Genomic DNA, 24,886 nt, shown 5'->3' with positions numbered 1-24,886 from the left:
CACTGTTCTTTTTCCATCCCCATAGAGCAGGAAGCCCAAACCTGCGTAGAGGTGGTGATGCGGGGGGAGGAGGGGGTAGTTATCAACAGAATCAAGCGCACGTGAAAAGTTTGTTTGAGATGTGCAAACTCCCCTCCACTGTAAAAACCTCTACCTCTGAATAAGTTATATGTAACCTTTGAATCTTTTCACGCCTTTCGTGACCCATTTTTCTGCTGGAGCCGTTTTCCTCTTTGGTTCTTCAAGATGACCATAACAGACGGTACCGTGTGGGAGGTAGGAGGGGGTAATCAAGGTGGTAGACGTCCATGGAATATGTGGATGGGTCCAGAGAAGCTCGCGGTTCAGCAATTAAGTTGGTTTTCTTAATTTGGAAAGTCTGACCTAGGAGAAGGATATGCAAACACCCTAAGCTGTAATCAGCTCAGGCACGGAGACTCGAGGAGGAAAGGGTTAACCTCCCCAAAGTTTTTGTCTTTAAAGTCACACCCTCTCCAGACGGCTTCGTCCACTCTCGCGAGGGTATGCAAAAAAAGAGACCGCTTTTAACAGGCCCCGCCCCCAGCCTTATTAGTTGCCAAGCAACGATGCAACCAACCTCCACGGTGCGGGGAAACTTGGGAACTTGCTCTCTTTCCCCTTCACAGCGCCGTCCTCCTCGGGGAGCCTGCGTCAGCGAGTCCTACTGGAGCCCCGCCCCCCGGAGTCTGCGGGCGCCGATTGGTCGAAGATTCTCTCCAGGTGAGGACCAACGTGGGGGTGGGTGGAGCCAGGCGGGGGCACTTGAATTGCGAATGACTGGTGTGCCGGGCCCCAGGCCACAGTGTGTAGGCTAGTGTCTGCTGCGTTCCCGGGGAGCTGCCGGGGTCACTGCCGGGAGGGATCTTGGGGATCACAGGGTGAGCGACAGCTGCACTGCGCCTGGAAGAGCCTGGGAGGGCGGGAGGAGGGGGACTGCGTACACCCGGATGAGGTGCGAGGCGAAGGTGCCCTGCCGTGTCGGGGAAGTGCCGGCCCCGAGACGTAGCCCGGAGTGCGGACCTCCAGGGACTTGGATCGCAGCAGGTGTTTGGGTTGGAGGATTTGCTTGGTCAGTGGGAGCACAACCAGTGCCAGATTCTTAAAGCCATAGGACCTTCCTTCCTCACGAATGCCTTGTCTGGGTTTGCGGGGTGAGCTCGGGGGCTCTCCCACCCCGATCTGAACTGATCTGATGACACCTTCGGGTGTTCGCATACCCTTATTCTGTAGATGACCTTGAGGAAGTCATTTACCAGCTCTTTTGTGCCCCGGTGTTCCTTCTGTAGACCTTGTCCCGGGGATAGATGGGGAGACGGTGCAGAGCAAGGGCTTGAGAATAAGAACACCAGAGGAGAAATGATGACGTGCTGAAAACGGGGTGTCTGTCCACTTACAGTTTTTCCTTAAGGAAACATGTTTGATATTTTCCCACTTTCTCATTTGTCTTTTTTTCAGGACTGAATCCTACCATGGGACTGCCATTAGTTTGTGATAATGAACTTGATCTGTTCGCAACCCCTCCCTCCCCCCCCGCAACTGCTGCCACTACTCTCCCCAGCTTCTTAAACTAGAATTTGAGGTCAGGAAGGACTTGGATAAGCCACATAATTTGATTGACCTCAGTTTTTCAATCTGTAAAATGGGAAGGAGTGATAATGGTAGTAAAACCTACCTTATTCCAGGAATATTGGAAAGAGTGAAGGAGATCACTTATGTGAATGTTACTCCTAAATCAGCATTATGAATGCAAGATTCTAGTGCTCTATTTATATGTAGATGAGGAAACCTAGGGCTCTGGCTTCACGCCTTATCCTAGGGCAGGCAGCTATTAACTGGGCTGGACTTTTTCACTTACACCACCCGGATCCTCTTCACTGAGTGTTTTGAAGGACGTCTCCTTCCTTCCCTCCCTTACATTCCCCGTTGTCCCTTCCAGACACCCGAAGAGCCGCCATGGCTGAGGATTCTGCATCTTCCTCAGAACAGAATGATAGCAGCTATCAAACCAAAGCCTCAAATCTTCGAATGTCCGAGAAGAAATGTTGTAAGTTCTGGCCAGAGGGAGGGTTGCGCTCTCCCAGAATTTTATCTTGGGGATATAGTTGTAACCCTAGACTTTGCTGCTTGATGGGAGTGAGAAGTAATTCTTGGACATGGGAATTGAAAACAAAGTCTACGAGGGGGGAGTTCCTGTGTGAAAAAGTAGACTCAGGGAAACGTCTGTCCTTGGGGCTAGCCTGCGGGTGGAGCCCAGCCTTTCCTTACTGCTTTCTCTACCCGAATCTCTGTCTCCTGGGGGTGTCTGCGCACTGGATGCTAAAAGTTAGGGCAAGCGTTAGTAGTGCACCCTGGGAGGAAGGCAGAGGGACCCTGCGCAGGAATTACTTGGGGCTGACCTTGTTAACAGTTTCCCTTTGTTTTTCTTGGGCTACATTTTGTGAGGGGGCTGCTCCTTGGAGACACTGCAAGTAGGAACGGATTTCTACAGCCCTCCGCGGAATCAGCCCTGACATCAGACTTTTCACTCTGTCTTGGGCACCTTACTTTCTCACGGGTTGAGCCTTTGAACTTTGCAGATTATGTTCCCGACAGATTCATTCCTTTGGGGACAGGTTTCACAGGAGTTTTTAAATGCTAGTTATTTAGACAGAGATGGCAGGTGGGATTGCAGAGGGATGACGCAGTTGCGGTCCTAAGCATTGTTATAGACCTCAGCAGTGCAGAGGGTCAGTGGGTTCAGAAGGTCCTGGGCCACTGGGCCTCGGATGTCTCGGGGAACCTAAAGGAATGCCAGTCCTTCTTCCCCCTGCGTCCAGATTGCATTTTCCCATCAGTCAGTCTTCTCGTTTCAGTGGTTACATGTATTGGCAGGTGGAAACAGCCGAGCAGCATGAGACCTGGAATCATCTCATGTTCAAAGCTTTCCCCAGAGTCTCGACCTTGATGTCATGCCCTCTTCGGTCTCATGATGAATGATGATAATCTCTTCACCCAGCGCCGATGAGGCTTGCTGGGTTTGGGGTTGTAGCCGGGGCAGGTGGTTTGGATGTGATACTGGGGTTGGCAGACTTCTACGATTAGGGTCGCCTTTCTCTGCCGGGGCAGAAACTTAGGTGCCGCGGGCAAATACCCCATGGGAGATAACCAGCGTAAGTGCGATGTTTTTTAGGGCAGTCTCTAGAGTAAGAATCTCTATGTTTGAATCTGGGATTTAATGCTTCGTGGCTGTGTGCACTTGAACAAGTTGCTTATCCCCTTTGTAAAATTAGGGTACTAATAGCATGTTCCCCCCCAGAGTGATGCGAGAATTAAATGAGTAAATATAGGGAAGCACTTAGAAGAGTGTCGGGCACATAGCTAGTAGGTGTATTATTTTCACTGGCGGTTCTGTTCGCATGTTGTGTTTATTCTTGAGACATATAAATTGAATTGTGGTCTAAATGCTGTGATGGGAGCTCTCTATTTAAAAGAACCCGGTGAAGAATTCTATTTTTCCGTAAAGAATATTTTCTCCTCTTATTCGACAATATTGTAACCCAGATTTTGGGGGTTTGGAGGCACATTTTAAAGAGAGCTACACGTGATTCACAAGGGAACAGAGAGGCCGTACATGTGTGGGGAGGAGTTGACAATCGTGGGAGCCTCTGACCCTGCACAGTGCCCAGTGACAGTCCCCGCTCTGCTTTATTCTCCAAAGGAATCTCCTACCGGCCTTCCTGACTCCTGGCAGTTTTCTGCCCTGAAGGCTTCTGATTAGCCAAGAAACAGTACTTCCAGGTTTCTAGCCCTCTGGGCTCTTAATTCCTGGTTTGGGCTCAGATCCTCCTTTCTCAGCTCCACCCTCTGCCCCACTGGAAGCATTTGGGTTGCCCTAAAGCCACTGTCCTTCATTTGCCCCACCTCTTCTCCCTTCCGTTGGACTATGAAACTGTTACGGTCAAAGGAGAAATACAGTCATGAGAATATGTGTTAATTCATTTCCTTTTTCTCTGTTATTTGCCTGCATCTTGGAACAGGCTCCCCTGGCTGCTCAGTGTTCATACCCAGCAGTTCCTTTATTAATAGCTCAACCATTATCCCCTTGGTGCTAATTACACCTGTGTTGGCTGACTTGGACTCTGTGAAGTGACTGAGCTGGGGATTGAAGGATTACTCTAGGGAACCAAAGCCCCAGGGGTGGGGTGAAGGAGAGTGCTGATGGCTGGGGTGCCTTTAAGGTGCTCAGAGGACTGCTGTCAGGGCTCTGTGAAAGCAGTAGTGTGTGGGGGAGAGGTCTACATGCTTTTCTTCGTTTTATCTATTCTTTACTACTTTGAGTAGGTCTGGAACAGACAAATTCCCATGTATACTTTTCCCTAATGACAGAAGCAGCACATGTTCATGAAATATTCAAACAGTACAGAAAGAAAGTGAAAAGTAAAAAAAACTTCCACAATTCTCCTTTTAAGCTTGCTATATCTTGGACATTTCCTTCCATGTCAGTAAATCCAGATTTACCTCATTCTGCACAGGATTGCATTGTATGGATATGTCAGTCTCCGCCTGATGGATATTTCCGTTTCCAATTTTCCACTATCACAAACAATACTGCAGTTAGCATCCTTGCACACACACACACACACACACACACACACACCTTTGCATGTTTGTGCTAGCAACTCTTCTATAGAAATAATAGAAGAAAAGTTAGATACATTTAAACTGTTGATCAGCACGACTGTCCTACAAAGTTCTGTACTGTAAACTGTTTTAATATTTCAAAGTAATTGGTGGTAATTGGGCATTAGTAACTATAGTTGCACTGATTAATAACACAACTTTCTTAGCAGTTTAGGTCTTTCATGCCTATTAGTCAAATAGTAGAAGGAGATAGTTGTCAGTTTTATGACTTCTGATGAGTAAAAAGAAGATATTACTAATGAAACCCACTTTAATGGGCAGCATATTTCAAAAATGTTGGATCTACTTAGGGCAAATAGTGAATAAGACCTTGATCATGAAAAGGCTGGGAACCATTGGCCTTCCGGGCCACCCTTCAGGATTGGATTAGAAAGCTTAGTTGTGCTTACCACATGGCTCCTTGGTCAGGTGATGACCAGAGCTGGGGGCTGGGACTGAATGTGTGGTCATGAAACCAGGAGTCTGATCAGAGCCCTGACCTTGACTCCCTACTGTGGGCCATGCTGAGCTTGAGTTTTTCTGTCTCTAGGAGGGAAGTCACCAAGCCCTCATTTCCTCTTTTCCATGAGTGTGTTCATGAAAGGAAAGTAATAGTGAGTTAAACCTTGTGTAAAGAAGATAGAAGAGTCAAGATTGAAACAGCTTTCCATGATATGCCAATGGGCATGTTACATTGTCTCTGAAATTAATCAGCACGAAGTGTCTACTACTGAGATTAAGGTGGTGGTGGTGCTTTTTAACAGGCAGGACAGTCTGTCCCTGGTTCTGCTCATGTGGCAGTTTGAGACAGGAAGTGTGGAAAACGAGAAGCCCTGGTTGCGGCAGATGTTTGTGGGTGGATTGTGGGCAGAGGCAGGTGGTGTGGTTCTGGGGGCCGCTGTGGGGGGACATGAGTGACCTGTATTTGCTTTTGTTCCGAGCCCTCTGTCCAGCTTGGTTTACACAGAGCAGCTGGTTCCTTCATTGGTTTCAGAGCAGCTCCCAAGCATCAGTTTATTTTCCGCATTAGGCGGGTAACAGGACCTTTCGGGAAGTGCCTAATGGGCTGGAAGGTGTGGACAAAGCAGGCCTAGAAGTGCAGGTGATGAGCCAGATCCCGGGGGATGGAGAAGAGCGAGGCGCTGAGCTGGAGAAAGTGAAGACTCGGGAGGATTTAAATACTGAAACCCCCGGGGCAGCTGATCCCAGGAAGATAGATTTGCCTGTCGGGGGTTAGAGGTCAGGGATGAATATCGGCTGCTGCAGATGTGATGAGAGATGAAAATCACTTCTGGTGCCCAGGGCCAGGAATTGTCTGTGTGCCAGGCCCTCTGACCCTGAGCCTACCCCTCCCTCACCACTTGGGCCACTCTTTGGCTTCCGTGTACTTCTTGCCAAACACCCCTAGGAAACTCTTCCTTCCGAGGTCTGTTCTCCACCCGGGCCCTTCTGCCCACTTCTTCATTGAGCTCTTTTGACATTCCTTTCCCCGAAGAAAAAAAGATGACTTTTCCACCCACGTACCCCAACTTTACAGAACTGTTTCTTAGCCTTATGGGGCCCCCTTGTCCCCGGGTAGAGCAGCGGCAACGACTTGCAGGGCACCCTCTGGAAAGCCGTGCTGGGAAGTGAAGGCAGTTGGTGCTTTCCCTCTCCCGTCCCTGTGCCCTTAGAGGAGCCCACAGAGCCCAGAGCCTCCCAGATGATCTCCTGCGGGTCTTGGCCTAGGAAAGTGGTTGGCAGCTGTGCGGGGCCCTTACCCATCACTCCTCTCACAGCAGGATGGGCAGAGAGGAGCTAGATCCTTTGGGCAAGCTGATGAGAAATCACAGGCTCTTTTTAAGGAGAAAAGTCACTGAGGAAACACGAAAATCTGGACTCTAGTACCAGCTCTTCCCTGTCTTATTGTGTGTCCGTAGGCAAGTCACCTGGCTGACTTTGAATATCTAGTTTGCCCCCTGCTCCCACCCCTGTCCAGTGAGTATGTAAATGAGTATGCCTGAAATAAGTTTCCTAAGGAAGCCTGGACCAATGACTGATCTTGCTTCTAAATTGTCTTGCTTTCTTGTGGGCCATTGAGGCAGGCTGGCCGTGATGCCCTTGTGGGCTAAGCTTTACTGAAGTTTCCTGAGGTGTAGTCGGAACCTGTGTCAAGTAGGCTTTTCCGCAGTCTAATCTCATTAAGAAATTCTGGCTTAAGCTCATGTCCCGAGTGCAAGGCCAAAACAACTTGAAGCCAGGCTCTTTTGGTGGTGGGCAAGCTAATTCTTGCCCATGGCTCTGAAGGGATAGATGAGATACTCAGCCTAGACTCTCTGTTGGACCTATTATAGGAGCCTGCTCAGTTCTAAATGGGTAGGATCTCCAGACATAAGACCCTCCTTCGAAGCTATATCATTCTTCGGCAGGGTGCCATCCTTACTGTCTTTCTCTCTCTTTCCACCTTGGGTACCTCTGTGAGACCTTGGACATGTGGGGGAAACATGTCTTCATGTTATGGGGACTTTCTGAAAATCTACACAACTCTTCAACTCTTCGGGAGGGTTTGCCCGATAGATCTTCAGTTTGCCTTCCCTGTCTTCCTGGACCCTTGTCTCACTGAGGTGTTTGAGGCTTAAACAAGATTCTAGCTATGAAGTTGCTAGCCCTGTGCACGAACCTTACTTGGCCCCTAATCATTTAGCTCTATTCTGTCTCATTTCTCTCTAGCATGGGCATCCTACATGACCAACTCCCCGACTCTCATTGTTATGATTGGCTTGCCAGCCCGGGGCAAGACCTATGTGTCCAAGAAGCTCACACGTTACCTCAACTGGATTGGAGTGCCCACCAAAGGTAGGTGCGGGTCGTTCATTCTTTGGGAAGGGAAATGATCACTTCCTCCATCTCACAGGCCTCTGCGGGATTTAGTCTTCCTGGCATCAAGGTGACAGGGTGCTTCTGGCAGAAGTAGTTGTTGCTTCTGGATTTGCTGAATTTATTCTTGTTCACAGACTTATTTCCTCCTGAATATATGATTCTATCCTCAGTGCCTTTGACGGCACACACTTTACATTTTTAAAGCCCTTACCTACATGTCATCTTGTTTAGTCCTAGCAGTACCCCAGTGAAATAGCAGAAGCGGCTGAGGAAATTGATACTGAGACAGTTTAAGACTTGCCCAAGGTCTAATAAGTCTGAACTCCAGCATAATTTGCTTCTTAATCTGATATTGTTTCCAACATACCTTGGTGCCTTTTTTTTTTTTTTTTATCCCCTTGGCCATTGTGACTTTAGACCAGGATATCCCCTTTGGTGGGACCAGTGTATGGTCTCAGTGCTCAAGGGTGTTGGTGTCTTCTGCAGTGTTTAATCTTGGGGTATATCGGCGTGAAGCAGTCAAGTCCTATAAGTCCTATGACTTCTTCCGGCACGACAATGAGGAGGCCATGAAGATTCGCAAGTGAGTCTTCTGAGGCCTGACCTCTGGGCCAGCTCTTTCTCGGCCATTCTAAGGGAGGATGTGATGGGGCTTAGTTTTCCTTTCAGTAAATATTTTGTGGGGATTTGAAGTGGGAGTTATCTTCTGGACAGGTCCCTTTGGGCTTGTGTGGGTAGAAGAACAGGGCTTAGGGAGATGTATGTATGCTTGCGCATTAAGCCTACAGAGGGATAAGATAGATGCATGGGGTGGGGGAAAGGGAAAGATGTAGGCTGATAGAAACATCTCAGTGGGGAGTTGAAAGGTCTAGTTAGGGAAGTTTTTGACCAGTGGGAAAACTAAGCAGGAAGGGACGTGACTCCTATAGCAACCCAACTGCTCCGGGCTCTGGCTATGCCTGAGCTCGGTCTCCTGCACACCCCTGCTGATTTCCTCTGCTCTCACGGCAGACAGTGTGCTGTGGTGGCACTGGAAGATGTTAAGGCGTATCTCACCGAGGAGAGCGGGCAGATTGCGGTAAGCCTTGCCTACCTCTTCCCCGTCTTGGTGTCTACCCTTTCAAAGCTGTATAGCCCTCCCCACCCCCCCTCCTCCCCCTTGGGTCCACCTTGGTGGGATTCCATTTTTGTTCCCCACTCATTTACCTTGTGGGCGCTCTTCCCAGGTGTTTGATGCCACCAATACAACTAGGGAGAGGAGGGACATGATTTTGAACTTTGCCAAGGAGAATTCCTTCAAGGTAGGATCTGACTCCACATTGGAGGAAAGGGGATAAGTGGAAGTGGGCAGTTGGAAGGAACATGGAGATCTGTTTGGCTCTGGTGAGTGAGGCCAAGACTGGATATATGATTCTATCCTCTTGGGGCAGGCCCACAATCCTTGAGTGTTTTCTTGCAGGTACTTTCTCAGACCCTTAGCCTGTATGTCTGAGGCCCTAGGGATGTGGTAAGAGTTATTTTTAAATGAAAAGCCCTTGAAGGCACTTTCATGAAAGAAAATCCTGGGAGATGTGGTGGCTGGGTGAGGTAGGTATGAGCATGTGCTCTTAATGAACAGCCTGGCCAATTTTGACTCATTTATCACTGTCCTCTCTTTCTGGCCAGGTGTTCTTTGTGGAATCTGTCTGTGATGATCCTGATGTCATCGCTGCCAACATCCTGGTGGGTGACACCCCGTATACCACTACCTCTTTATCCTTTGTTCCTGGTGTGTATTGGGGGGGGGGTGGGGAGGGGGGGGCGCGCTAGAGGGGAGAGTCAACTGGGTAATGAAAGAAAGAAATAGACATATTTAACATCACTGACTGATCTATTTGATCTACCAGAGCACCGTTTTGTATTTCCACACTCTTGGGAGAGGAAATAGGCTTTGAGGAATAAAATAAGAATTAGCTGTTGAATGGAGACCAAGACTTAGACTGTAGGATTCCTGGCCCCGTGTTCTGGGTATTAGCTGGATGTGGAGACCTAGATGTATTCTTAGAATAGACCAAACTCTCATGATCTGTCAGGGCCACTTTCTAGGAAGGTCATCTGCCCAGCATTTGTCTAATGGCTAGAGTCTAAACCAGTGCCCATTTGATGGGTTGTGCTGTGCCAAGTAGACATCCATGCATGGTATCAAGATGGTGCTCTCCCAGCAACATGGGAACTTGGGATCATCTAAGGGAGAGGCGTCTGGTCCAAGTCAGGCATGCGTCAACTCACGCATCTTATTCTAAATGGTCGTGGGGAGAAATGGAAACCCATTCTGTTTTCCCAAGGAGGTACATAAAGGGCTCAGGGCTCAGGAGCAGCTTCCGCTGCATGACTGCCGGCTGTCCTTCAGCCAAGGGCAAGCACATGACTCCCCAGTTGTCTTGCCCTTCTGGGTTGCCAGGATCATAGGACAGAGTGGGGGTGGTGCTCAATGAATGGGGATTGCCAGAGCTGCAGTGAAAGGCCACTGCTGTGGACTTCCTTTTCCTTATTTAGCTGTGGCTGTTTGCAGCAGGGCTAGTGCGGGTAGACCTCTGACTAGTGCTGCTCTTCTATGATCCCAGGAAGTAAAGGTGTCAAGCCCTGATTACCCTGAAAGGAACAGGGAGAATGTGATGGAGGACTTCCTAAAGAGAATTGAGTGCTACAAAGTCACCTATCAACCCCTGGACCCAGACAACTATGACAAGTAAGGTTTGAGGCCACGGTTTAAAGGGCATAAATACGGGTCTCATTGGAGGAAAGAGCCTTTCTCTCCCTGTTCCCAAACTTCCTTCTGCCATTCCAGACCCTTGTATCTCTTCAGAGAAACAAGGTATGGATTTGTGGCTTCTATGTGGGTTGCATCTTACCCTTGAACACTGACGTGTTTTGTTTTGTTTTTATGATCATCATTTCTTCCTCTCTCTCCTTCAGAGCAGGGGTTGGGGAACCTTTTTCCTGCCAAGGGCCATTTGGGTATTTATAACATAATTCGTGGCCATACAAAATTATCAACTTAAAAATTAGCCTGCTATATTTGGTCAAACATTTCATTAACGCACCCCTGATGCTTTGGCAGGCCCAGACCCAATGATTCTGTGGGCCTTGTACAGCCTGTGGGCTGGATGTTCCCCGCCCCTGCTCTAGAGCAAGATTTCTCAACCTCCACATGATTGACATTTTGAACTAGATAATTCTGTGTAGTTGTCTTGTGCACTGTAGGATATTTAGCAGCATCCCTGCCTTCTGCTCACAGGATACCAGTAATAACTTCCAACCTGTGACAACCTAAAATGTTTTCTGACATTGCCTGGGGAATACAATCACCCTTGGTTGAGAAGCACTGCTTTAGATCAGTAGTTTTGGACTAGGGTAAATGTAGGGTACCGCTTAGAGATGTGTCATCAGCTTTTGATCAATTTTAAAAGTGTATAGTGTATGTGTGTGTGTGTGTGTATATATTAATACATATACATGCATATATTACATATATAACAACACATACAATATAAAACAGTGTGTATGTTATATGCATGTACTGTACCTGTTATATATAACAGGTAACATGTATATAAATAAAACATGAGGTTCTCAGGAACATGCCTGGCTTAATGAAATGTCTGATCACTGCTAGCTATCGCTACTATGGCAGCAGTTAACTTGATGTTAACTTGATGTGTGTGAGTTATAGGAGCCATAGCAAAAGGTCAAGTTCATGTTGAAGAAAGATGTGTGTGCATGGAAACTCGTGAGGACTTGGAGTGCCAAACACACAATAGAATATACAGATGATGTATTGTAGAATTGTAAACCTGAAATCTATATAATTTTATTAACCAGTGTCACCCCAGTAAATTAAAAAAAAAAAGAAACATGTGAGAATGTGGCCTTTGAAAAGGCATGCAGTTTCCAGTTCTATCCCAATAAGAATACAGCCCTGCAGCCCAGCAGATGAGACAAGTGTGCATAGCCACTGTTGAATCACTTCAGTGTCTGCTTTTGAGTCTTTCCGTTCCTTCAAGGGGTTGCCCAGAATGTTAGTATTTGCAGGTGTTCTTTATAAGAGGTTGCAAACCACCGCCCTAGATACGGCTTAATAGTATATTCTTTAGTTACCCCCAAAGTCCTATACATAGAACAACATTCTGGAAGTGTGTGTGTGTGTGTGTGTGCTTATAGATGTTACCTCTGGTGGTAGGCTTATGGGTGATTTTTATTTGCATCAGTGTACCTTAAAAAATTTTTTTTTGGAATAAGCATTATTATTTTTATAATGAGGCAACTCCATGATGGCCACAGAGCGAACTGTCCACGGAAGTGCCTTTGAGAGAGGATTGATGTAGGTAGATGCCGGGAACGCACAGAGGTTTCTCTGGTTCTGCTTCTCCTGCCTCCCCCTCACCACTGGTGATGCTGTACTCTGGCCAGGTCTCGACCCCTCAGATGGGGGGGTTGTGCTTCTCACCCAAATTCAAGGTTAGCAAAACCTTCAGGTCATCTAGTGTAGCCCCTTACGGGAGTCTGACTCTAGTACCAGCTCACATAAGTGTTGGTCACACTTATTCATGGCACAGTGTAGGCACTGAGGGACTGGCCAGGCGTTCGGGAGATTTTACTTCGTCTCGGTTCTGGGGAGTAATCCAGCTCTTACCATTCAGCTGCGTGGGGCTGTAACGGGAGGAGGAAAGCTGCTGTGAGTCTGTGAGGAACTATGACATCCTTTCCCCTGCTACTGTTATCCTCAGATTTTTATACTCAGGGGATTTCCCTCCCCCCCCCCCTTCTGTCCCAGGGATCTTTCTTTCATCAAGGTGATCAATGTGGGCCAGCGGTTTCTAGTGAACAGAGTCCAGGACTACATCCAGAGCAAGATAGTCTACTACCTCATGAATATCCACGTCTATCCCCGCACCATTTACCTTTGCCGGCACGGGGAGAGCGAGTTCAATCTCCTGGGGAAGATTGGGGGTGACTCTGGCCTCTCAGTGCGGGGCAAACAGGTGAGTAGTTGGCCAGCAGGCTGGATTTCCTAGGCTTAGAATTAGAGAGCATGGTGGAGGTCATCTCTCTTATCCCCTTACTTCTTCCTAAACCCCACTGAGGCTTAGGTCTCAGATGGTCAAGCAAGGGCTACAGGCTTTTCTTGTTCACCGATTCTAGTTCCGTATTGAAGTGCGGATGACTTGGAACCATTTCTGCTGTGGCTGTTCAGCCATCGGTTATTGGGCACAACTTGTGTGCTTAGCAGAGCACAGGGAGTTTCAGCTGAAGCTGTTTTCCTCTTGGGTTTATTGCACGGAGCAGCTTCCAGATGTTGACTGCGGGCACGCACAGTGCCCTCCTAGGCTGCGTGAGCAGGTGTATGCGTGTGTCCGTGTTTCTTCTCTTGAAACTTTTATTTCAAACCCCAGTTTGCCCAAGCTCTCAGGAAGTTTCTGGAGGAACAGAAGATAGCGGACCTCAAGGTGTGGACGAGCCAGTTGAAGAGGACTATCCAGACTGCGGAATCGCTGGGGGTGACCTATGAGCAGTGGAAGATTCTGAATGAGATTGATGCTGTGAGTTGGAGGCTCTGGTGGCCCGGGGAGTCTCTTATTCAGGCAGGAACTCTCAGACGTCACCATTTGGGCAGTTTTACCTAACCTCTAGAACCACCAAGTAGAGACACTGAAGAAGCTAAACCTGGCTGATGTGGGGAGGAAGTGGGAGCAGTTCTGCCCCTAATTAGGGCTTCCTGCCTGCTTGAACACCTGTGCCAGTAATGGCATGCCAACCAATTTTGGGGCACCTGGGAGTTCCATTTGGTACCTCGGTGTATTTTCTTCCTGGGAAAAAGAAATAGCTAACAGCTCTTTTCTTTAATTTCTACTTAGATCATTTGGTCAGCTATTCTAAAAAAAAAGTCCTTTCCATTTGTTTCCTTGGCTTTCTCTATCCTTGAGCACAAAAGTAGGCATTTCTTTTTCTTTTCTTCCTCTGCACCCTTTTATGCCTTCTGCAAGAATTCCTCTTCCTCTTCCTTCCACTTCCTCTCCTTCCCTGCTTCCTGTTCCTTTTAGCCCACTGACTTTTCTTGACCTTTAAATTCCCCACAGTAGTAGGAGAAAGTGGCAGCTTACGCTAGAGAAGCCGCCTCCTCTCTGCAGTGGCCCTCACCCTGCCAGTCCCAGACACCCTGGCCAGGCAGTTGCAGGACATGCAAGGACCCGGCACAGTGCCTGGCACGTAGTAAGAAACTAGTGTTCCTCAGGGTCGTCTGCCTTCGTTGGGTGGGGCTGTGTGGGCCAGTCTACCTCTGTAAGCCAGTGTGGCTCCTTGCAGGGCGTGTGCGAGGAGATGACCTATGCCGAGATTGAGAAGCAATACCCAGAGGAGTTCGCACTTCGAGATCAAGAGAAATATCTGTATCGCTATCCTAGCGGGGAGGTGAGATCCCCTCATGTGGCGCCACTGCCCCGCCCTATGCTGGGAGTTTAGTGTTAATTTGGAGGAAGGATGGAATGTGATTTGGGGGGGGATCTAGAAAGGGTACTTAAGGCAGAACTTAGTTTATCCTCCTGTCTTTGGGTCCTACTGTTTTTAATTCAGCTTAGGCAGTCAAATGCCTCATTCATTTGTTAAGATCTCTAGGGCAGTGGTCGGCAAACTCATTAGTCAACAGAGCCAAGTATCAACAGTACGACGATTGAAATTTCTTTTGAGAGCCAAATTTTTTAAACTTAAACTATATAGGTAGGTACATTGTTACTAACTTAATTAGGGTACTCCTAAGCTGGCCTTCGCTAAAAACTCAAGGGGCCCAAGAGCCGCATGTGGCTCACGAGCCGCAGTTTGCCGACCACTGCTCTAGGGGAAAGAGTAGCAAGACAAACTGTGTTGAGTATGTTGTAGAATCAACTCGATCTTTTTCACTATATTTTTCATTCCACTCACTACACCCCACGCCCAGATATGGGCACCAAGTAGATAGATGGGCTGTGAATGAAATCCCTAACATCTTCAGTGTTTTGGGCTGTTTCCTGGTCTAAGTGGCTTCACAGTCTAGGGATGTGTGAGATGAAGGTAAGTCAACGTATGACCGAGGCCCAGGAGGCCTCCGGGAGCCCTTTGTTGCCTTATGCTCTGCCCGTTAATCTGGGGAAGAAAAAAACCCACGTGCCGAATGCAGATTTTCTCTTCTTGACCTGTAGTTTCCTCAGGCTGAATGTTGCCCTTGAAAGGTCTGAATATTCTTAGGAGCTTCCAAGGCCGGGGAGTTAGCAGGCGACATGCAGTCGCTGCAGCTCTAGGAGGAAAGCCAGCTGGGGAGGAAGGAGCGGTGGCCTCTTTACTCGGGACACAGCCTCTGCCTCGGCTGCCAGCTTGCGCCCGGCCTCCTAGCAGCCTGCCCACTTCCCCCCACAGTCGTACCAGGACCTGGTGCAGCGGCTGGAGCCTGTCATCATGGAGCTGGAGCGCCAGGGCAATGTCCTCGTCATCTCCCACCAGGCTGTCATGCGCTGCCTCCTGGCCTACTTCTTGGATAAGGGCGCAGGTGCCATTGAGGGAAGGGCTGGGGGGAGACTGGACTCGGGGGTGGCACCAGGATCCCTGGCAACTGGACCTCCTCCCTCTTTCACTCAAATTGGAGTACATTCTTCAGGCACCAGTGTGGGGCGCCCAGCAGCCACCGAGCCAGCTATTTGCTGAATTGATTGCTGCTCCAAAAGCCCCCAGGGGAGGGGCTGCTGTCGGGGCTGCTCAGTCCTGCTTGGCTAGAGGGCAGCCTCGAGCTAACCCTTCTGGCAGCATCAGAAAAGCAGTTGAACATTGCCAGCTTGCTACTTTGGCTACTAGGAGGGTGGTAGCCTAGAAGCATCTTCATCCTTAGATGTAGGACAGTTTCTGGGTGTAGCTGGAAGGAAGTGCTGCTGCCTTCTCTGACACGGCCCTTCCCGACCTACCTGACCGGCCACACTCTTTCCTTCCATGGGTCCTGGCTGCAGCACTTACTCCTGTTTTGTCTGCATGGAGGGATCTAAAATGGACTTCCTTCCTTCCTTCCTTAGCCACGCAGTTGCTTGGGTGGCTTTTTTGGTGGCTGCCTTGATAACTGTCTGGGGTTTAGGGGCGGAGCTGTATAACTCTAGGTCAAGGTTAAGGGAGGAGTTGTCTAACTCCAGGTCAAGGTAAAGAGAACTCATGAGCTCCTTAGTCTCTTTCTGCCACTAGCTTGGCCTTACTCCATACTAAGAGTCTTCCTCGCCTGGTCTTTCTGCTTTCAGATGAGCTACCATACTTGAGGTGCCCTCTCCATACCATCTTCAGACTTACTCCTGTGGCCTACGGTAACTATGCATTTAGGAGCTGGGCAGAAGGTGGGGATTGAGGAAGGTCAGGGTTTCTCTGAAGTTTGTGTAGAGAACTTCATCACCCCTGTGTGCCAGGAAAGCTCTATTTTTAAATGTATGTAGGTATTGGGGAATATAGGCATTCTTTTCTGGTGTGCTTTCCCATACGGAAGCAGAGGAATCTTTCTCAGAGCTTTGTCCCCCAAAGGCCTCTTTTCTCTCCTCCGTGTTCCCAGGGTGCAAAGTGGAAACGATTAAGGTCAACGTGGAGGCTGTGAACACTCACCGTGACAAGCCAGCTGTAAGTATTTCCCACAGATGAGCATGCAGGTGCCCTGCCACCTTGAGTCTTTGAACCTTTGGCATCAAGACACTGGGGTTGCTTTGATGTACAGAAGGAAAACAGATCCAGAACTCACGTCCTAGGGAGTCTGCTCACTTCCAAGAGGCAGAGATGTTGGCATTACTATTTTTAGAGATTAGTACCTCTTTCATGAGTCTTTGACCTTGGAACCTCCTGGAAATCCAGTTAAAAATGCAAAGTGTTTGGCTGAAGTGAAGTGCAATGCCCTCCTCCCCTCCTCCCTTCCCCCTTCCCCCCCTTTAGAAAGCAGGATCCAGCAGAACCCAACCTGTAAGGTGGGGTGAAGAGGTGCAGTTTTGTTCCTAGGTCTGTCCTGATAGTCTGTTTGCTCTTAAGTAAGCCCCTTCCTTTCTGCGTCCCTCTTTCCTGCTTGGGAGTTTGATGCGTAAGGAGTGTCTCCCTCTACAACCCTTTAGCTTCCTGGGGCTAGGGGACCAGGCCACACCCAGGGCTCAGGAGACTGCCTCAGGGGCAGGACGGAGGGAGCTGTTGTGGTTATAAGCATTATTTAACCGTCACGAGTGAGCTTTTTGTCTTGGCTTTCATTTGTGTGGTGTCCCTCCGTTTCTAATCAGAACAACTTTCCCAAGAACCAAACCCCTGTAAGGATGAGAAGGAACAGCTTTACACCTCTGTCCAGTTCGAATACAATAAGGCGTCCAAGAAATTACAGTGTTGGGAGCCGGCCCCTCAAGCCCCTCAGCCCTCTCCGTGCCCTGGACATGCAAGAAGGGGCCGACCAGCCGAAGACCCAAGTCAGCATTCCGGTGGTGTAACTGTGTGTTTCCCTCCAGTCCTGGCCTCCCGCCCTTGCCACTAATCACCAAGGAGTCATTTAACTTCCAATCCCCACCCCCGACCACCAACGTGAGGCCGTGTGTTGCAGACCAACCTTAGCTATCCTGCAGTGTGAACCCTCTCCCCATCCTGGGGCAAGTTGCCGAGTTGGGTGCTTCAGAACACGTCCTCATTGGGTGGTCTGGAGGAGGAGGAAGAGGGATGATCGCCCCTGGGCTGATTAGCTTACCGGGGACTGAGGCTACGCAGGGCCAGTACGTTGGTTCTTGTCAGTCTCTGGTGTCTAAAGTGACTGATGTTAGTAAATTGGGGGTGGGGTGGAGGGGGACACTGAAGCCCATTGTCCCTTTACCTTTGTCTCTTCAAAGTGTGCTTTACTCACAGTTCTTACCTGCCTGCTTCCTTCCCCCTCCCTCATCTCCCCATTGGATTGTCTAGTGTGATGCATGTCATTGTCACTGTAGTGTCTGACTAGGGGGGAAGGGAGGGTCAGCAAGAGAAATGCTCTCTGCAGGGGGCCCAGATGGAGGTGGACCGGGGGAGCCTTTCTTTTTCTTTCTCCTTCTCCCTTTCTCTCAAGCCGGGTCTTGCAAGGGTCAGCCTAGGCTCTAGAACATCCACCGATGCTCTGGAGCTAGGAAGTGGATGTAGCGTGAGAGCTCTGGCCTCCTTTCATGAGAAATAGCCCTAAGGCTTCGCTGCCCTGGGAAAGCTGCCTCTGAGAAAGAGGGAAGTAGCTTGGTTTGCGTTTCTCAGGAGCCAGGCATAGGTCTTTTGGCAGCTGTGGGGTGAGGTTTAGGAGAGGAGGCGGTCCCCTGCTGCTGCAGGGCTGTCGCAGGGCAGGTCCTATCTGTTCCCCAGTGGCTCCCAGCTTCTTTGCCAGCCTCTGCCAGCCAGTGACCGCTGGGGCTGTTGAGAAGGACAGTAACCACTGACTCAGGAGTCACCACTGATGTTTGAATTGCTCACGTCAAAAGGCAGAGAAGAGTTCATCCAGCTGCTTATTATTTTCAAAACACTCCTTTTTAATTAAAACATCTCGAGGAGGCTTTGGGACCCTGCGGGGTCTAGCTCTTCGCTGCTTATATTTATTTCCCTATTCCGCTCTGTCACTTTATTTTTTCTGTAGGGTTAAACAGAAAATGTTTACAGCAGGGATTCTTAGGCCCTTGGTGACTTACAATGGCATGCTTCTCCCCCCGAATTTGTATGTAAAACATGAACACATGGGCATTTTTCCAAGAAGCAAGTCTAGAGTTCTCACAAGAGATTTTTAAAAGAGAGAGATGACTCCCCATCTTAAAGTTATCAGTTTGTCTTTTAGAAGTAAACAGCGAGAACATAATAGCTGTTTGCCATGGCGGGGGCGGGGGGTGGGACGGGGAGGGGGGTTGGTGACAGAAGACCTTTTGTCAAGGTTCTTATCCAGGAATCGTCATTAGAACCCCCGTTAGCACTTTTGAAATGTACACATGCCTGGGTCTGCTTTAGGCTCAATGTTCACTCAGAATCTCTAGGGTTGGGGTCTGCACGTGTCTGTGGTCAAACAGCTTCCCTGTTGATCCTGGTGCATTCTCCAGGTTGGAGCTCCGTTCTGTGAAGTTGGGTAAAGGAATACTGGGACAGTAGTTCCTTAGACAAAGCAGCAACCTAGGGATTCTGAATCTCTCATGGAGCGAGATGTTTCGCAGGTCACAGTACTAAGTGAAGCAATGCCCTCAAAAGCAGGCTGCTGTGTTTTAGAGTTATTCTAGGTCCTACTCCCATCTTTAACCATTTACATTGCAGGAACAAATCACTATGTAAATAAATGTCCTTGGCTGATCGCTGGGGATTTTAAGCACCTGGAGATAGGCACTGAAATAAAACCTGTAGGTTGAGAAAGATTATCATCAGAGGCAGCTGACTTGTGACCTTGAGTCCTTTATTCTTATATCTCGAATAGGACATCACAGTGAGTTTCCTACGGCTGCTTGCCTAGATTCTGCTTGGAATTACCTGCTCTTCCTGCTTAGCCATTTACATAATGTGTACTTAGTTCTCAATTTGTGGGGCTTTGGGCTGGGTGGAGTGGGGGTGCAGGGATACATAGAAGTAGAAGAAAAGGTGCTTGCCTTGAAGAAGGTTATATTAGAGACAGGGCATATAATTTATAATAAGTGAGCATTTGTGAAACAGCAACACTGAGTCTGTAGGTGTGGACACCAAAGTGGAGTACAGATTACTTCTGACCTTTCTCTTGTCCTTGACCATGAGCCTGACCAAGTTGGGAGGTGGGAATGCCCCTTCCCCACCTCCCTGCCCCATTGTGAGAATGAGGTGTGGTCTACGAGGTATGTGTGGCACTTTTAGGAGGTTGCCTCATCTACTTCGCTTGACTGATGGTATCTTTAGCCCAAATGAACATTCATTCCACCTTTTCTCCCACTATGCCGTGAGAGTAATTCAGCTAATGAAGGAGAAGGAGCATTTTGCTCCAAAGACTTGGGATTTGGGCTGTACATACTCCTAGTGAGAGGAGAAGTCTAACAACTAGCATTATGTTACCTTGTTAGGAGCCCCAGCCTTAGCCACAGGTCACTGAGATGTTCATGAGGATGACTTCCCTGCACTACCCCCTGTGCTAGTTTGCTTCTCCCAGAAGAGGATCCTGAGGTGGTCTTAGTATTCTCAGATAGGACACAAGAAATTAGAACTTGACCACAGCAAGGGCTTCAAGCATTCTTCCATTTTTAGTGCAAGATTTCTCCAGAGAAGGTTCAACAGGAAGAAGCCAGGAGAACTTAGGATGGCAGGCGTCCTCAAACTACAGCCCGCAGGCCACATGTGGGTGTTTTTGCCGTTTTGTTTTTTTACTTCAAAATAAGATATGTGCAGTGTGCATAGGAATTTGTTCACAGTTTTTTTTTAAACTATAGTCCGGCCCTCCAATGGTCTGAGAGACAGTGAACTGGCCCCCTGTTTAAAAAGTTTGAGGACCCCTGGAATAGAGCTACAAATTTTATTTTATTTATTTCATTTAAAAATATATATTTTTTATTGATTTCAGAGAGGAAAGGAGAGGGAGAGAGAGAGAAATATCCATGATGAGAATCATTGATCGGCTGCTTCCTGCATGCCCCCCACTGGGGATTGAGCCCACAATCCAGGCATGTGCCTTGACCGGGAATCGAACCATAATCTCCAGGTTCATAGGTCGACACTTAACCACTGAGCCTTGCCAGCGGGGTAAGCTACAAATTTCAGAGAAGTCCTACTTCCTATCTTTTTTCTTGTCCTCCTCTCTTGTTACTTGATTGTGTATTGGTAGTATATGCACATTACTATGATTATGTCTGTATTACAAATTCTATGAAGAAAGGGTGGACTGGAGCATTTTTTGCCGAGCCTGTCAGTTTTGTTATAGAAGTAATAGGTGAAGATTTAGCATCTGTCTATTGGTAGAAAATTGGGAAAGGAAATCACTATATTCAATTTTTCTATCCCCTCCCCCATTTTTCAGTTGCAGTTGCCATTCAGTTCTATTTTCTTTCATTGCTTTAAAGCTGAAGGAGGAATTCTGTGACAGACTTTAATTCTCAGATTTGAATTTAGCTATTACTTATCTGTATTGTCTTGATTTTGTTTTGGTAAGGGGATTGTTTTACATTCAATTGGAAAGCAGAATAGGGAAATATTTTAAAACTCTTAACATTTTGTGCCAGGTGGTCTTATCATCATTATCTCTGGGTTTTATTTTTGTTGGTTTTTGTTTTTTGTTTTTCTTTTCCCCCAAGAAGTTAAGAGTTAGGAATACAATGTTTGTTTTCCTAGACTGAACATTTGAGTGTTTCCTGTGAGACTCTTGCTGTTCCTCTTTGGAACCTACTTGATCTTCGGAGGTACTGGCATTTTGAAGGAACATGAAATAGCTGTTTGGAAATAAATCCATCTTAAACAGTAGTTCTGTGAGCTAGGAGTTCTTGAGTTCCAGAGAAACTATGGGTGCTTGGGGTAGTGAAAGGACAAGGGGGGAAGTGTCTAAAAATTGAGAGAACTATATCTTACGCACAGTTCATTGTCTTCTGCTAAGCTCAGAAGCCAGGCTGTATTTGTTTTCAAGAGATTTTATAAATTTACCCACGTGTTCCAGTGTGCATTTAGACATGTTTGTGTTTTAAAATATTTTAATTTAAAAAGTTAATAACAATTGAGTCAGGTTTAGCAGGATTGATCTCTTACTTCCTATAAAGGTGACATAGACATCAGTAGTATGTCCAGGAATTTAGTTGAGATTCATAGTGTCCAGAAGACTGTATGTAACACTAGCTATGTCCTGACTCACTGACAGACTCTGAAAGGATGCTGACTGACAGACTCTAGTGGGGTCTGTATGCTGACTGACAGACTCTAGTGGGGTCCGTATGCTGACTGAGACTCTAGTGGGGTCCGTATGCTGATTGACAGACTCTAATGGGGTCCGTATGCTGACTGACAGACTCTAGTGGGGTCTGTATGCTGACTGACTGACTGACTGACAGGCTCTAGTAGAGTCTGTATGCTGACTGACTGACTGACTCTGGTAGGGTTTGTATGCTGACTGACTGACAGACTCTAGTAGGGTCCGTATGCTGACTGACTGACTCTGATAGGGTCTGTGTGCTGACTGGCTGTACTAGGATATGTAAGCTGACAGTCTGACTGTTTTGTAACTGTACCAGTCGATAGTATATTATTGTAGTTCTCTGTCTATTGCACGTGTCCTACAAAGAAAGGAAGTAAACACTCCACATGTGTTCTTTAGGGGGAAGTTCTGTAAATTATGATTTTTAATAGACATTGCTTTTAGAGTAGCAGCCAAAGTTTCATCATTTTTAGAAAATGAAGGTTGTGTATCCCTTGTTTGACATTTTGTAAACTCAGCTAAGGAAATGTCTGCTCAAAGCCTGAAATGGTTATTCTACTTGAAGTCATCCCGTTCATTCCCCAACTTCTAGGCGAATTTCACTTTTACCCCCTGTGTCTAAACCTTCTGTGTCCACAGCTTCTCTGTTAAAGAATGTAGCACTCCATTGGATAATGTGGTGATTTTAGTCTGCCATGCATTTGGCACTTATTCGTGACCTAATAAATAAAAATGCAAAGGTAATTTTGCGTTCAAAATTGGTTTTAAGAGGTGGCAAAGTATTCTTTTTAGTAAGCCTTTCATTGGGGCTCAATGACTGATATTTACCTATTCAATGATTTTGTTTCTGAATTGCTTGTGTACATTTTTTTATTGTGTTGAAGTAACTAGATCAACTCATTCTGATATGGTAATGGTTTTGCTATGGCAAAAGCAAAGGACTGATCACCAACTGTGCCCGGGTTGGGAATGGACTGAGCACTACTGGGTTGAATGGGAATGGACTGGATTGGGAACCCAAGCAATAGAATTATCCTGCTGATTTCCTAGGCACAGCTCTGTTGAAAGAAGGAATGTAAGTCCTTAACAGCATTCTGATTTAATCTGGTGACATTGATATCAAAATATGCCACTCAGATCCACAGAAGGTGTGTATAACTGTACTTGAAATGTGTTTTGTGTGTGTGTGTGTGCAGAATGGGTAAATAAAATTGTTGAGTAACTTGAACCTATCAGAAGGCTCCTGGGTTTTTTGTTTTGTATTTTGGGTTGTGTTTTCTACCCATTCCATCCCTTCTCCCCCACTGCCCCACCCCAAGCTTTGCCTCACACTGCCCAGTGATTGAACCCCCAGACCAGCCAAAGCCAGTTCCCAGTGACTGGAGTCCTTGGTGTAGGCATGGCTCTCTTCCACCACCTTCTGGGGAAGATGGGAAGGACATTATGAAAGGCATGAGAACTTCTGTAGGAGTTGCGTGTACTTTTTGAGAATGACCTCTACAAGAATGACCTGTTACCTTTGACTTCCATTAACAACATGTAACTCACTATTTATTGTAAAGAAAAACCTTAAAGATCTCTTAGAATTTAGTGGGATGTTCCTTCTAAAATATCACCTGCCTGTTTCTAAAGAGGTTATAGCCAGTGGGATAAACCAGTGTTTAGCTTCTGGGACGGGAAAATACAGGTGAATTGTATCACAATTGCCATGCCTTACTCCTGTTACTCTAACAGAGACTGGGAGCTCATCAGACCTGCAGACTCTCGGGCCCCATCCCAGGTTTACCGAATCAGAGTCTTCCTCTTCACAGAATTCCCTAGTGATTCACAGGCACACTTAACATTTGAGAAACACTGTTCTAAAGGGAAGAATTTCTCCCCAAACGTTAAATCCCAGTTTAGGGGAAGAGGTTGATTTCTGCTCTGAAGTCACCAGTCGATTTCAGAATGGGCCGGGATAACTACGATGGTAGAGACCCTCCTCAGAAGCCAAGTAGCCCCCGACTCCAATGTCACCCTCTTGGCATGCTCTTTTGGCTGGTGGAGCCTACCTACTCTCCTTTTACCACAGGGCTCCCTACAGCTTCTGCCTCATTTCCCGGCTGTGTAGCTTATGGTCCAGGTGTAAAAGGACTGCCTGGTCCAACATGGCACAAGGGAGGTCTGTTTTTCTGGGAAAGAGGCCCATGACTGCCACTGGAGTCTGCTGACTTCCAGGAGTAGCGGGGTGTGTGCAAGCACACCAGTGTCCGTGCGCATGTCTGTGTGCAGATGGGGTGTGGGCGGTGGGGAAGCAGTGCAGTGACTCTGCTCTACTTTTCTTGACTTGCCAGTTTGCTGGTGGTGTAATTGTTTTGTTTCTCTTCCTCTCTGGCTCCTAGGCAAATACCTCGCTGGCTGTGCCTAGACGCTCCTCTCCGGCCTCCCTCCCAGCGCTCTCCTGATACGGAAGCTGAGGCCAGACCTCCTTGGGGGATTGGGATCTGCTGGAAAACTTGGATGTCAGCACCACCAGGGCTTGATCAAGAAGTGAAGTGGGGATTGGACATTTGGCACCCCCAAAATGGGGCCTGGAAAAGCATCACCACATTTCTCCCCCTCATGCCCAATGGCAATATCAGTTACACTGAAAAACTTAACTTCTTTGTGCCTCCAAATATTAACAGCCTTGAACCGGTTAGTTTTTTTTTTTAATGATCTCTTTGCCGCGTTTGGCCCAAGTTGGCCAATCTCGCTCTGTTTCGGTATCTAGCACTCTACCTGTGACTGTCTCTAGCTGGCTATTTTTTGTCTAAGGTGCAAATACACCTCTCAGATTTCATTGTTTCCAGGTGAGAGGGCTGAACCCCAGTAAGTCTTTTCTGTGCTGTATGAGCTGGTCTCCCATCCTTTCCAGGTGAGCAGGATTGGAGTACAATTTACATAGGTTAGCATTCACTTTTTTTTTTTCACCTTGGAAACAGACAAATTCACCAGGTGAGTGGAGGGTACGTGAGTAATGCAGTCCCTGAAATGTCTCTCCTGTGGTGATGGAAGAGCGGTGTCTACGGCAACCTTTTCCTTTAGAGAATTTTGCTGGTTCCAGGCCCCTCGAGGGCAGGATCTGACTGCAAGACTCCCCCAAACGGGTGCCTGTCTTCTAGGCTCTCCTCTGTAGCTGCTGTGTTTTCTATCTGATGCTGCGTGCCTCTCATGGCTGAAGAGGCTAATGTTCTCCGTGGTGATTGGGAATGAGAGCTGAAGAGAAAAGCAGGGTGCCATTTCTATCACATGAAGAGGTAAAGAAGACTCCTTGGGAATCAACTCTACCAGGGAGTTCTTTTGATTTCAAAACAGGTACCCTTCTTTGGGGTTTGTCACCATGACATGGTCTCTGAAGAAAGCTGTGGCTGTGACTTTAAGAGCAGCTGGTTTTCTGACGCCTGCCTCTTAGCTAGTTGTCTCTATTTT

The 24,886-nt window shown here is 47.6% G+C and overlaps 1 protein-coding gene across 5 annotated transcripts; it reads left to right on the top strand.

Annotated features, from left to right (window-relative positions):
- Positions 1 to 656: 656 nt before the first annotated feature.
- PFKFB2 (6-phosphofructo-2-kinase/fructose-2,6-biphosphatase 2) lies at positions 657 to 24,116 on the top strand. Of its 5 annotated transcripts, none has more exons than XM_054711735.1 (16): positions 657 to 741; positions 1,958 to 2,062; positions 7,390 to 7,515; positions 8,026 to 8,122; positions 8,551 to 8,617; positions 8,766 to 8,840; positions 9,205 to 9,261; positions 10,143 to 10,267; positions 12,353 to 12,560; positions 12,972 to 13,118; positions 13,882 to 13,986; positions 14,965 to 15,094; positions 15,825 to 15,887; positions 16,127 to 16,191; positions 16,830 to 17,009; positions 23,818 to 24,116. In XM_054711735.1, the coding sequence occupies exons 2-16, from the start codon at positions 1,975 to 1,977 to the stop codon at positions 23,878 to 23,880; spliced, it is 1,596 nt and encodes a 531-aa protein (XP_054567710.1). In that variant the 5' UTR covers positions 657 to 741; positions 1,958 to 1,974; the 3' UTR covers positions 23,881 to 24,116. The 5 variants fall into 5 exon arrangements, with proteins under 5 accessions (XP_054567710.1, XP_054567709.1, XP_054567711.1 ...); XM_054711734.1 differs by having other exon boundaries at positions 1,958 to 2,065; XM_054711736.1 differs by lacking the exon at positions 23,818 to 24,116 and adding an exon at positions 22,487 to 22,659 and having other exon boundaries at positions 1,958 to 2,065.
- The last annotated feature ends 770 nt before the right edge of the window (positions 24,117 to 24,886 follow it).

This window comes from Eptesicus fuscus, chromosome 22 (assembly GCF_027574615.1).
Source record: "Eptesicus fuscus isolate TK198812 chromosome 22, DD_ASM_mEF_20220401, whole genome shotgun sequence".
NCBI lineage: Eukaryota > Metazoa > Chordata > Mammalia > Chiroptera > Vespertilionidae > Eptesicus > Eptesicus fuscus.
Note: the sequence above shows the minus strand (reverse complement) of the source record. Positions and strands in the feature narration are given on the sequence as shown.